Genomic DNA, 12,081 nt, shown 5'->3' on the forward strand with positions numbered 1-12,081 from the left:
TTTTTTTTCCTATAGATACTTTTATTTTTCCCTGTATCCTTTATTTTCAGCAGTTTGATAATGATATATGTAGCATATTTTTCTGTGGTTTTATCCTCTTTGGAGTTTGATGAACTTCTTGAATCTGTAAGTTTCTTCACCAAATTCAGGGCTTTTCAGCTGTTATTTCCATATATATTTCTGTAACAATTTTTCATCTCTCTTTTATCATCTTCATTTTGTTATTGAACTCTTGCTGCAAATTTTTTATTTCAGATCATTTCTTTTTCAGTTCTGAAAATTTTATTTGGTTATTTTTCTGTAGCTTCTGTTTCTTTACTGAGAACCTCTGTCTTTTCATTTCAAATGTTTTTACCCTTACCTTGTGGGGCACGGTCAGAAAAGCTTATTGTTTTAACTAATACTTCCAACATCTGGGATATCCTGAGGTTGGCACCTGTTGATCACCTTTTCCCTTGAGATTTGATTACAAATTCATTTATACAAGCATGCTAATATAGCAATGAAGTGAGATTTGCTGTTTTCAATATTGCACGTATTTTTAAAAATTTTGCTGTATTGTTTCTCTCAAGATTAATTAATTTCTTTTTCTTTGAAAGTTAATATCAAGTAATGTTGAGAAATACAAAAGGAAATAAAGTTAGGCAACTTTGGATTTGGAAATTATAAAACAATGAAATGGATAGGTTAAAAAAGAGTATGTTGGTATTTATCTGATGTAGTTATGTGTACAAAAAAAAAGTTGTCCAAGGGAATTTATTATATAACCGTAGACAAGTTAGTATGCAGGCAGAACTAGAATTCAGAGCTCCTGATTCCCAGGAAATTTTGAAATTTTACATGTTGAAACCTGTGTTGAAAAGTAAGTTGAGTATACAAGTTATATTTGGTACCTTAGTGCCTGTATTTTATTCAATACAACTATATCTTAATTTCTGAGAGGACAAAGTAAGGGAGCAGGAAATATTTATTTTTAATGAATGTTGTCAGGAAACTGGATCTTACATATAGGTTCCTACTTTTTGTATATCATGTCATATTATAAACAATTCTGTGTCAGTATATTCCACTCTCCTATGTATTTTAAATAGTAGACTTTATTTTTTATAGCAGTTTCAAGTTCACAACAAAATTGAGTGGAAGGTACAGAACTTTTCCATATACTACCTCTACGCATGCATTATTCCTGATTATCAACATCCTGCACTGGAGGGGCACATTTGTTGCAATTTGATGAAACTACAGTAACATATCATAATTACCCAAAGTCCATTGTTTACCTTAGGGTTCATTCTTGTTGCACATTCTGTGGGTTTGTACATATGTATTGACAGTTACCCACCATTATAGTATCATACAGACTAGTTTCACTGTCCTAAAAATCCCATGTGCTGTACCTATTCATTTCTATCCTCCCCAACCCACTGATCTTTTTACTGTCTCCATAGTTTTGTTTTTTCCAGAATGTCTTATAGTTGGAATTACACAATGTGCGGTGTTTTCATGCTGACTTTATTCACTTAGTGATAGGCATTTAAATTTCCTCTTCGCCCTTTCACAGCTAGATAACTCATTTCCTTTCAGTGCTGAATAATGTTTCACTGCCTGACTGTACCACACTTTACCCATTCACCTACTTACTGAAGGACCTCTTGGTTGCTTCCAAGTTTTGGCAGTTATGAATAAAGCTGCTGTGAGCATCATGTACAGGGTTTTTGTATAGACATAAGTTTTCAATTCCCCTGAATGATTAGAAAGCATGACTTCTGGACTATGTGATAAGAGTATGTTTAGTTTTATATGAAACTGTCAAACTGTCTTCCAAAGTGGCTATATTATTTTGCGTTCCCACCAGCAAGTGAAAGTTCCTGTTACTCCATATTCCATACTCCTGGCTACACCAGCCAGGGCATAATTTTTACTATTTCTTTATTTCTGTTTTACCATTTCTTCATTTTATGGATTGTACCTTTGTTGTTGTATGTAAAAACTCGTTGCTAAACTGAAGGTGATCTAGATTTTCTCCTGTGTTCTAAGAATTTTGTACTTTTGTTATTTACATGTAATCTGATCCATTTTGAGTTGATATACATAAAGAGTATAAAATCTTTGTCCAAGTTCATGTTTTTACATGTGGATGTACAGTTGTTCCAGCACTATTTGTTAAAGAGACACTTTTTTTCTTCCATTGTATTGCCTTTGCTCCTTTGTCAAAGGTAAGTTAGCTATATTAATGTGGGTCAATTTGGGGTGTCTCTATTCTGTTCCATTTATCTATTTATTCTTTCACTAATACAGGTATTAGTGAAAGAACCTAGTCTGAAAAGGCATAGAGGAAACTTAAATGCACATTACTATGTGAAAGAATCCAGTCTGATTACAGTAGCTTTATAGATAAGTCTTGAAGTCAGTAGCTTCAGTCTTCCACCTTTGTTCTCCTTCAATATTGTGTTGGCTATTCTGGATCTTTTGCCTCTCCATATAAACTTTAGTATAATTTTGTCAATATCCGCAAAATAACTTGCCAGGATTTTGATTGGTATTGCATTGGCTCTGGAGATCAAGTTAGGAAGAACTGACATCTTGACCATATTGAGCCTTCCTATTCATGAACGTGGCATATTTCTCCATTTATTTAGCTTTTCTTTGATTTTATTCATCAGAGTTTTGTAGTTTCCCTTATATTAAATTTAAACCTAAGTATTTCATTTTAGGGATGCTAATGTAAATGGTATTGTTTTCTTAATTTCAAGTTCTGTTTGCTTATTGATGGTATACAGGAAAGTGATCAACTTTTTTGTATATTAACCTTGTATTATGCAGCTTTGCTTGTTAATTCTGGAGGGGTTTTTTGTCAGTTCTTTTGGATTTTCTACTTGGACGATTATGTCATTTGTGAACAAAGAGTTTTATTCTTCCTTCTCAATCTGTATACATTTAGTTCCTTTCTTATCCTACTACTTTAGGTAGGACTTCTAGTACAGTGTTGAAAAACAGTAGTAAAGGGGATATCTTTCCCTTGTTCATGATCTTAGTGGGAAAGCTTCAACTTTCTCATCATTAAGTATAATGTTAGCTTTTTGTAGCTATTCTTTCTCAGAAAATTGAGGAAGTTCTCCTGTCGTTTTAGTTAACTGAGAATTTCTACCATGAATGAGTGTTGGAGCCATTCTGCTACATTTTTATGTAGATGTACTATAGACTATTTCAAAATTTTCAGTATTATAGGCAATCTGATTGACAAACTTGTGACCAGTTCTTAGGTATATTCATACTTATTTTCTTAGAATTTATTTAACAAGAGTTATTGAGTGTTTGCTGGCAGCAACTGAATAAAAATTATTAAATAACAAAAGATACATATATTTTCCTTTTCTTACAGAGTTTGTAGTCTATGAACAGATGATAATTATACTATAATGTGGTAAGAGAAAGGATGGTGGAAGAAGTAGACAGTCTCTGGGAGTATATAGGCTAGGCCAATCACCTCCCCAGACTCAGCTAGAGGTGAGGTTGAGGTTGTCAGAACATCTTTCAGAAGTAATGTGTAAGCTTATTTGTTTTTAAATTCCTTCAGTTGAAAGTGTTTAGGTAAATGTAGGCCCACCTTTGTGAGAGTTTGGGTGAATGAGCTCAAAGAAAAGAAAGCCTGTCCTTTAAAGTTTCCCATAAAGAACTGATGTTTTTAAAACTACAAAGAAATGTTCTCATGTCATAGAGGAGAAGTTTACTTAAGAAGCTGATGAGAAAAATCATATGAATTAGGAGTGGGCTCAAAAGATTATTTAGTATATAAAAAGTTTACTAATTACAAGGAAGAAAAAAACAGATAATTTGCCCTTACTAAAATTAAGAACTTCTATTCATTAAAATCTAGCATTAAGAAAGCCACACATACTGGAAAAATATTTACAATATGTTTCTGACATGACATAGAGTTTTTATCCCAGAACATATAAAAAATGTCTACAAATCAATAGGAACAATTGAAAAATGGGTAAAATACTTGAAGAGACTATTCAGGAAGAGGATATTCAAATGGCCATTAAATATATGAAAAATTGCTGAGCATCATTATTCATCAGGGAAATGAAAATTCAAACCACAATAAGATATACTCTATACTTGCCATAATAGCAAAAATGAAAAAGATAGAATATACTGTATTAGAGTGTTGACAGGAACAACTGAAATTTTCATCTAGTGCTCATGGGAGTATAATTTATATAACCATGTTAGAAGATTGTTTAGTGATCCAGCTCCTAGGTACATACCTAACAGATTTGTTCACTTGTTTGCTAAGTTAGAAAGGGTGTTATTGGTAGTGCTAAAAACTGATAACCACCCAAAGGCCCATTAACAGTGGACTGGATTAATTGTATATTCACACAATGAAATATTTGATAGCAACGAGAATGAGTAATTTGTTACTACATCCAGGAGTATAGAAGAATCTCCTATACAAAACATTAAGAACAAAACCCAAATACAAAAGAACATATTCTGTATAATTTCTGTTTTATAAAGAGAAAAACAGGACAAACCAGTCCATGCTGGCAGAATCCCATGTGGGGAAAGGATAAAAGAATGGAAGGGAACACATGTAGAACTTCTGGGTGTGATGATAATGCTCTCTTTCTTGATCTAGGTGTTGGTTACACAGGGATATTGGATTTGTGAAAATATCTAGTTGTGCACTTTTGACAAGTTCAGTTTCCTTTTTATGGTATGTTGTTTTTAAAAAGTATTGGTTTTAAATATTATAAGAAAACTATAATAAAGCTAAAAGCTGTACAATCTAGATTCTATTATTGATGTGGTCACCGGCAAGCAGTGTCCGCTGCATTGTGGATGAGACATGAGATAAATTCACATGGACTACCAAGTCCTGTGGATGAAAAGGGACGGCATGGCCACTCTCTCAGGGGGAGAGTGCCTTGGTGTACCTTGGCCAGTCTCTCAAGGGGAGAGCACTCTGACCTTTGCCTTGACAAGCTTTTTTTGCTTTTCTGGGCACATTACATTGAGGACAGTCCTCATTTACTTTGCATAGGTTGGCTTTAGGTGGTTACCTTTTACAGAAAAGAAAGGAGAGATGCCCATGCTAATCACATCACAGAAGAAGGATGTTTGCAAATGCAAAGGGAAAAGTGGTTGAACTGGTTATTACACTCATCCTTGGAATGTTTAGCATAGATTTTAGGAAGTTACTTTAAAGATATGCAGTAAAGGTTTGCTGCCTCAATTCAGGGTGAGGGAGTTTTAACAAAAGCAAGTCTCAAAGCAGTCTAGGTACAGTGTAGGCCTGATTGCCCACGGGAAACCTATCCATGGACGTGGGTCCTGGGCATCAGATCTCGCTTTCCACTGGCCTTCTGAGTGGAAACTGGGCTCACGCCATGCAGAACGGTCTCCTCTACATTATGTTGCTCATTATACTTTAAGGTTAAGAAATACAATAATAATCCCTTTTCTAAGTTAAAATGTGTTTGGGGCGATCACATATTTTTAGTTTGAAACTATAATTATTTTAGAATAATAGTATTCTTAAATCAAGTAGTAGTAAACATTCCTTTTATAATAAAGTAGTACTTTGAACTTCTTACAAATCTAACATGTTTTCAAGATTCAGTTGTCTCATATACTCAATCTTACTATATATGCACAGAGCAATACATTTTATTTTTTGTTAATTATAACACAAAATGACAAATTAACATCTCAAAAGGGGTGATTAGAAAGATTTCCTTTTTTTTCATCTTAACTGATTTTTTGTTAAAACAGGAAAGATGAGTAAAAATGTGTTTTTGGTTCACTCTTACCCTCAGGAGGAACTATAAATAGCTGTTCTTGTTCTTTCTCCCCTTCATATCAAGGGAATGCTCTATTTCTATGATGTGTAGAGACATAATTATAACAGGTAAAACATGCCAGCCCATTATCTGTTACTATTTTTTTTCCACAGTCAATTCCATCATCTCCAGAACCAATTAGTCTTCTTGCAGAAGATGTTAGTACAAACTCCAATGGTCCAAAACCTGCAGAAGTTGTCCTAGATGATGACAGAGAAGATCTTTTTGCAGGTAATTGTAACTATATATTTTTTAATACTAGCAAATTATAGTATATATCCTGTAAGGAAGTATTCTATGAAGTAAAACTGAAATTTTGTGTATGTTAGTGGCAGTTCTTCTTGTTACCACCTAGGAGGATAAGAAATTTCCAGTTATATAACTTTGAGAAAAATTATGGACTGTAGAGCAAAGCAAAATGCGATCCTTTCTGGTTTTAAACATGTAAAAATAAATCATATATTATAATTTGGCTGTTTTGATCAGTGCTTAGACTCAAAAAACTGATGGTTGTGTCATTCATACTTTGAGAAATAGGGATTATACTCTTTATTAATATACATGGTCACAAAGCAAAATGAAACTGGATTAAAAAATCACTTAATATATAGTCTATATATATTTGAAATCTGTCTGTTTTAATGGTTCAGTATTTACCACCTGTTATATTTTGATTCACTTTTAGTTGGTTAAATTGATGCTTGAGGAATTTAATTTTGATATGGAGTCAGAGTTTGGTGTAGTCTATACAACCTTTTAAAAATTGGACTTTTCAAAACAATGTTATGCTTAAAAATTAAAATTAAGGTACCATTTAATGTTTGGATATTACAAAGCCAAATATTTCTTAGAATTAATGACCCAAAAATTTAAAATAGTGATTCTGTGCATTTAACAGTTTAATTTACCTGAACTGGCTTTCATTGAGTTAAAATTTAATATTATGTCCTCAGCTTTTATAGTGTTTGAATATTCAAACCATTCTGAATTTTTTGTACAAATTACATTTGAATACATAGTCCTTTATCACAAAGTTCTATATAATTTACTTGATTAGTGAAAAGTTTTCACTGTAACCAAATGTCAACTATATACACCTCCCCTTTTTATAGCTACCTCTCAACTTAGAATAAAATCATAGTTAACCAAAGTCATATTTTTGTGTGTTTGTTTTCTTTCATGGACTTTTTCCAGGTAGACCTTAAAAGTTTTTTCATAGCATTTATGTTTTGTTCTAAAAGTTGACTCATTTCTCGGCTAACTAGATTGTATTAATCTAAAATTGTGTGTATTCCTCTTATACCATAGGGTCATACATAGAAGTTTTGGATTGTCTATTTTATTAAAGAGTTTTCACCTTAAAGTCATATAAATAAATTATGTTGAAGCTCTTAGCAACAGAATTGTGTGGGTGTGTGCACCTGAGAACAAGGAAAGGGGATTTTGAATATTTTTAGAGTGTGCAGCTTTCCAAGTGAGGACTAAACAATTATATCGATTTGCTCATTTAGCTTGTTACAAAGAATCTTTTTCATGTTTTAGTGTGGTACCAGTCTATACTAAACATTGTGATTCAAATAGAGTCAACATCCATGTTTGTTTTAAAAGAGAGGAATGGACTAAACATTAAACATAATCATGTTTCCTTAGTTATTTAAAAACACTTTTTATGCTTTATCTTTTTTCTCAAACTCAGCCGCATTTCTTAATGACATCATGAGTTGTCTCTAAGACCTAATCTGATCATTTTATATCTGTGAGTGAATACTACACTTGCATCTTGTGTACAAAGCCTCTAAGTCAGTGTTATCACTTCTCCTCCTATGGAGGGGTGTGGCTCTAGGAAACTATAACAGAGAGTAGCAGTGTTACTGGGATGGTGAAAACTATTGTCCAGTAATAAGAACATTTACTTTATTTCTCCTTTATCAGAGGAGAGAATATAGATATTCTAGTGGTTTAGAGATTTTAATTTTAAAACCATAAAGGGATTTTATTGTATCAGCATGTATGCTGATATGTTTTGTGTAGCATTTCAAGTACTAGTATGTCAGAAGTGGTACTAGAAAAAGTTCAAGTGTAACATGTTACCATTATTAGCTAAAAGTGTCCACTAAATATGGTTGACTACAGAGTCCCGCTCCACCATTTGTTACATCCTGCACTTAAACTTCACTGAACACACTTTAGGGGAGCTATCCTAGAGGAGTAAGTAAGGGTCGTAAGCACATTGCCAATATTGAAATTTACCCAGACTTTTATAACTTGTTTCTTCCAGGATACTTAGTTTTTTTCACTTATATTTTTCATCAGATAATACCAATTGTAAGTTTAATGAGTGTTTCTCTGTTTAAAAATTCTCTTGTGTATATCATATGAGTGAAATGTTACTTAACTGACATTTGTGCTTGTCCTCTAAGTATCTCTTACAAGGAAAAGTTCATCTTTATACTTAGTACCTATGGGGCAACTTGTTGAACCTTAAGGTCCAGTTTAAGTTAAATTAAACTTCATTAACTTGTGTTTTGCTACTTTATTTTTAATAAAAGAAATCATAAAAGAATTTAAGACAGACTATGTATTAGCATGCTAAACCTAAGTTTGTATCTATTTATATCCATTTCCCTCCCCATGTTATTTATTTAGGTTTTCTTATTTTGAGGCCTACTGCTGTATATGAAATAGCCTGTCACAGTCTGTACAAAGAGTACAAAACCTGGTTTTTCAGTGAAGTAAACTGTGATTGAAAAGTCATAATGACTTTGAGTAAACTGTCCTGATATCTCAGTAAAGCTACAGTGTCTTTCATAGTTTTTTGTGTGTGTGTCTGTTGCCAACAACAGCACCTCTTTCAGAGAATTTTGGGTTTCTTTTTGTTTTGTTGGCTGCTTGTTGCTTTACTTGTTTATAGATTAAAAATCTCATATCTCCTAGGCTTTGATATACTGCTTTCTTACTTTATATTTGCTGCTCATTGGTTTCATTTCTTTAATTAAAAAAAAAAGAATAAATACTAGCATTCTTAATAGCCTGAGTTGCATGTAAGATTTAAGTTTGTTATATTGGGGGTCATCTGTAGTCTATTCAACATCTATAGTTTTGTTTAGTTTTTGGTTTTTTTGTCCTTCCACTGGTTACCATAGTTTGAAAGATTTTGATTATTATTTTTATTTTTAATGTCAAAAAAATAGATCAGTGCCAAATAAGGATCTCATCAAAATGAGATAACCAGTAAGAGTAGATTGATAAAATTAAGTTGTTTACATGTATATGTTAACATATTTATCTTATTTCAGGTAAATATGTTATTACTGCTATGCATTTTGAGGTGTTCAAGTGGAAGTGGCTCACTGACTGCCGTTTTACCTCCTCAGACCTCTAAGAATCTAAGAACCTCAGGCTAGAATAGAAACCAGTAGTCTGATCCTATTTCCCTCACAGTGCTGTCTTCCCTTTCCTGGTATCAGTGCTATAAACCAACAGCGCTCTGGGTTTCATTATGGCCGCTGATTGTAATTTTCATTTTTATGGCTTTGCTTTTTGCTTATGTTATTCATTTTCATGGAAGTCTACCCATCCAAATCTTCTCCAGTAGGTTTTGAAAACTTCTTGATTTTCTTTCTCCTACTAAAGTATTGTCTGCCATCATAGCTCAAATTACAGTGTTTGTTCTGTAGTTCATACAGCAATTAAATGTCTTACAACATTCTTTTTATTGTTCACTTGGCTATTACTTGTCTTTTTATTATTATTTAACATTCCACATGCTTATGTCTTATTTTCCCACTAGATTATAAACTCCCTGAGGGCAGGTATGATATTTTACATTTCTTTGTGTTCATAATTGCATTTAGCACAATGTTACATAGCTTGTAGGTAATTTATTGATTTGGTTTTAAATATCTTTAATTTTAGATTTTTCAAGTGAATGAACATTTTGAATTATAAAACCTAAATACCTATTTGCTTTGTGTCATATTTGTGTATTCAACCAATATCCAGTAATCTTTAGCAGTGAATTGCTTTAGATTACTAACTTTGTAAATTTTCTCTTAACAAATTTTTAATCCCAGTTGGGATATTGCTGGGCAGTCTTCAGCCCAGAATTTGTGTTTGTATGTATAAAATAATCAGTGTTTGTCTGAATAAAGACTTTGAAAGGTAAGTTACCACAAATATAAGCTATGTTACAAATCCAAACACAATGTGGAATTTTGCACATCAAAATGTGGAATTTTCCACATCATTGTTTTCCTACTAGCTTCATCCCTACCACTAGCTAATCATTATAGATAATTAAGGTGACTTACTGGAATTCTTCCTAAAATCAACACAATCATTGTTGGTTTTAAAGTTTTGATAAATAACTGAGGAAGGATTCATAAAATTATTTATCACAATTTAAATAACATTATTTTGGTATGTATTTGTGGTTAGTATAAAATTTTTAATAATTAATTTCTCTATAGACTGTTGGGGGTTTGCTACCAGTATCCTTAACTAACTTGTTTAATTTGTTTCTAGAAGCCACAGAAGAAGTGTCACTGGACAGTCCAGAAAGGGAACCTATCCTCTCCTCTGAACCTTCTCCTGCAGTTACTCCTGTGACCCCTACTACACTCATTGCTCCCAGAATTGAATCAAAGAGTATGTCTGCTCCTGTGATCTTTGACAGATCTAGGGAGGAGGTATGGAAAAATGTTTGCATTCTAAATTAATGTGTAAATACTAAGCTTTTTGTTCCCCACCCAACATCACTGTCTTGTTAGATATTTCTAATCAATGATTTTTAGACATTTTGGGAAAAAAGCATTGGACTAAAGAAGTCCAGTGATTTGCCCTGGCTGGTGTGGCTCAGTGGCTTGAGTGCTGGCCTGCAAACCATGGAGTTGCAGGTTCAATTCCCAGTCAGGGCACACGCCTGGTCCTGAGTTAGGAGCATGTGAGAGGCAACCACACATTTGTGTTTTTCTCCCTCTCTTTCTCCCTGCCTTCCCCTCTCTAAAAATAAATATATATTTATATAAATATCTTTAAAAAAAGAAAGTCTAGTGATTTGGCTTCTGATTTTATCCCCACCACTTTTTAACTCAGTAATTTGGGCAAATCACTTTCCTCCTTTTTTTTTTTTTTCTTTTTTTTTTTTAGATGGTCTAAATTTTATTTAGGAAACAGATCACCAAAAAGCTGTATACTCAGAATGTACTGTTTTGGTACTTATTAAAATTATATTAGTTGAATTGTTCTTTCATAAGGAATCATTACAGGAACACCATTGATATATTTATTATATTGTGTTCCACTACAAAACATGACTCCTCCTTTCAGGGAGACAAAGGGAAATTTTTCTCAGGCCTCATTATGAGGAAAACTTCCTGATCTTACTTAATACTGAGTTATTGATATTAATTTTCTCTTTACACTGTCAGAAGCCAAATTTTTGACCCACTACTAGGTACTATGTAGAATTGTATGTATTTGATGAGTATACTTGAAATTTTTTTCTTCTTTTTTTTTTTTTTGCAATTCTTAAATAATTTTTTTTAGAGAATGTTTAGGTTCACAGCAAAATTGAGTGGGAAGTACAAAGATTCCCCATGTGTTCTCTCTCCCCATGTACATACAACCAACTCACTATCAAAATCCCACACCAGAATTCTACATGTTATACAATCAATGAACCTACACTTGTACGTCATTATCAGCAGAATTCCACAGTTTACATTAGGGTTCACCCTTGATATTGTACATTCTATGAGTTTGGACAAATATATAATTCTGTATATCCACCATTATAGTATGATGCTGAGTACTTTTACCACATTCAACATCCTCTGTGCTTTTTTTTTGTCTCTACTATACATTTTATTTTTTATTTTTTTAATATATTTTATTGATTATGCTATTAGAGTTGTCCCATTTCCCCCTTTCACTCCCCTCCACCCTGTACACCCTCTCCCACCCACTTCCCCCCTTTTAGTTCATGTCCATGTGTCATATTTATAAGTTCTTCAGCTTCTACATTTCTCATACTATTCTTACCCTCCCCCTGTCTATTTTCTCCCTACCATCTATGCTACTTATTCTCTGTACCTTTTCCCCCCCTCTTCTCCTCCCACTCCTCTGTTGCTAACCCTCCATGTAATCTCCATTTCTGTGGTTCTGTTCCTGTTCTAGTTGTTTGCTTAGTTTCTTTTGGTGTTGCTTTAGGTGTGGTTGTTAATAATTG

The 12,081-nt window shown here is 33.0% G+C and overlaps 1 protein-coding gene across 2 annotated transcripts in view; it reads left to right on the forward strand.

The window, feature by feature from the left end:
• SNX2 (sorting nexin 2) overlaps nucleotides 1-12,081 on the forward strand; it is a 60,319-nt gene that overhangs the window by 19,618 nt on the left and 28,620 nt on the right. For both annotated transcript variants that reach the window (XM_045838055.1, XM_045838056.1), the window contains exons 2-3: nucleotides 5,966-6,083; nucleotides 10,377-10,540. In XM_045838055.1, the coding sequence (XP_045694011.1) occupies nucleotides 5,966-6,083; nucleotides 10,377-10,540 (282 nt within the window). The remainder of the gene's footprint in view (nucleotides 1-5,965; nucleotides 6,084-10,376; nucleotides 10,541-12,081) is intronic.

This window comes from Phyllostomus hastatus, unplaced genomic scaffold, assembly GCF_019186645.2.
Source record: "Phyllostomus hastatus isolate PE091 unplaced genomic scaffold, TTU_PhHast_1.1 phas_contig_254, whole genome shotgun sequence".
Lineage (NCBI taxonomy): Eukaryota > Metazoa > Chordata > Mammalia > Chiroptera > Phyllostomidae > Phyllostomus > Phyllostomus hastatus.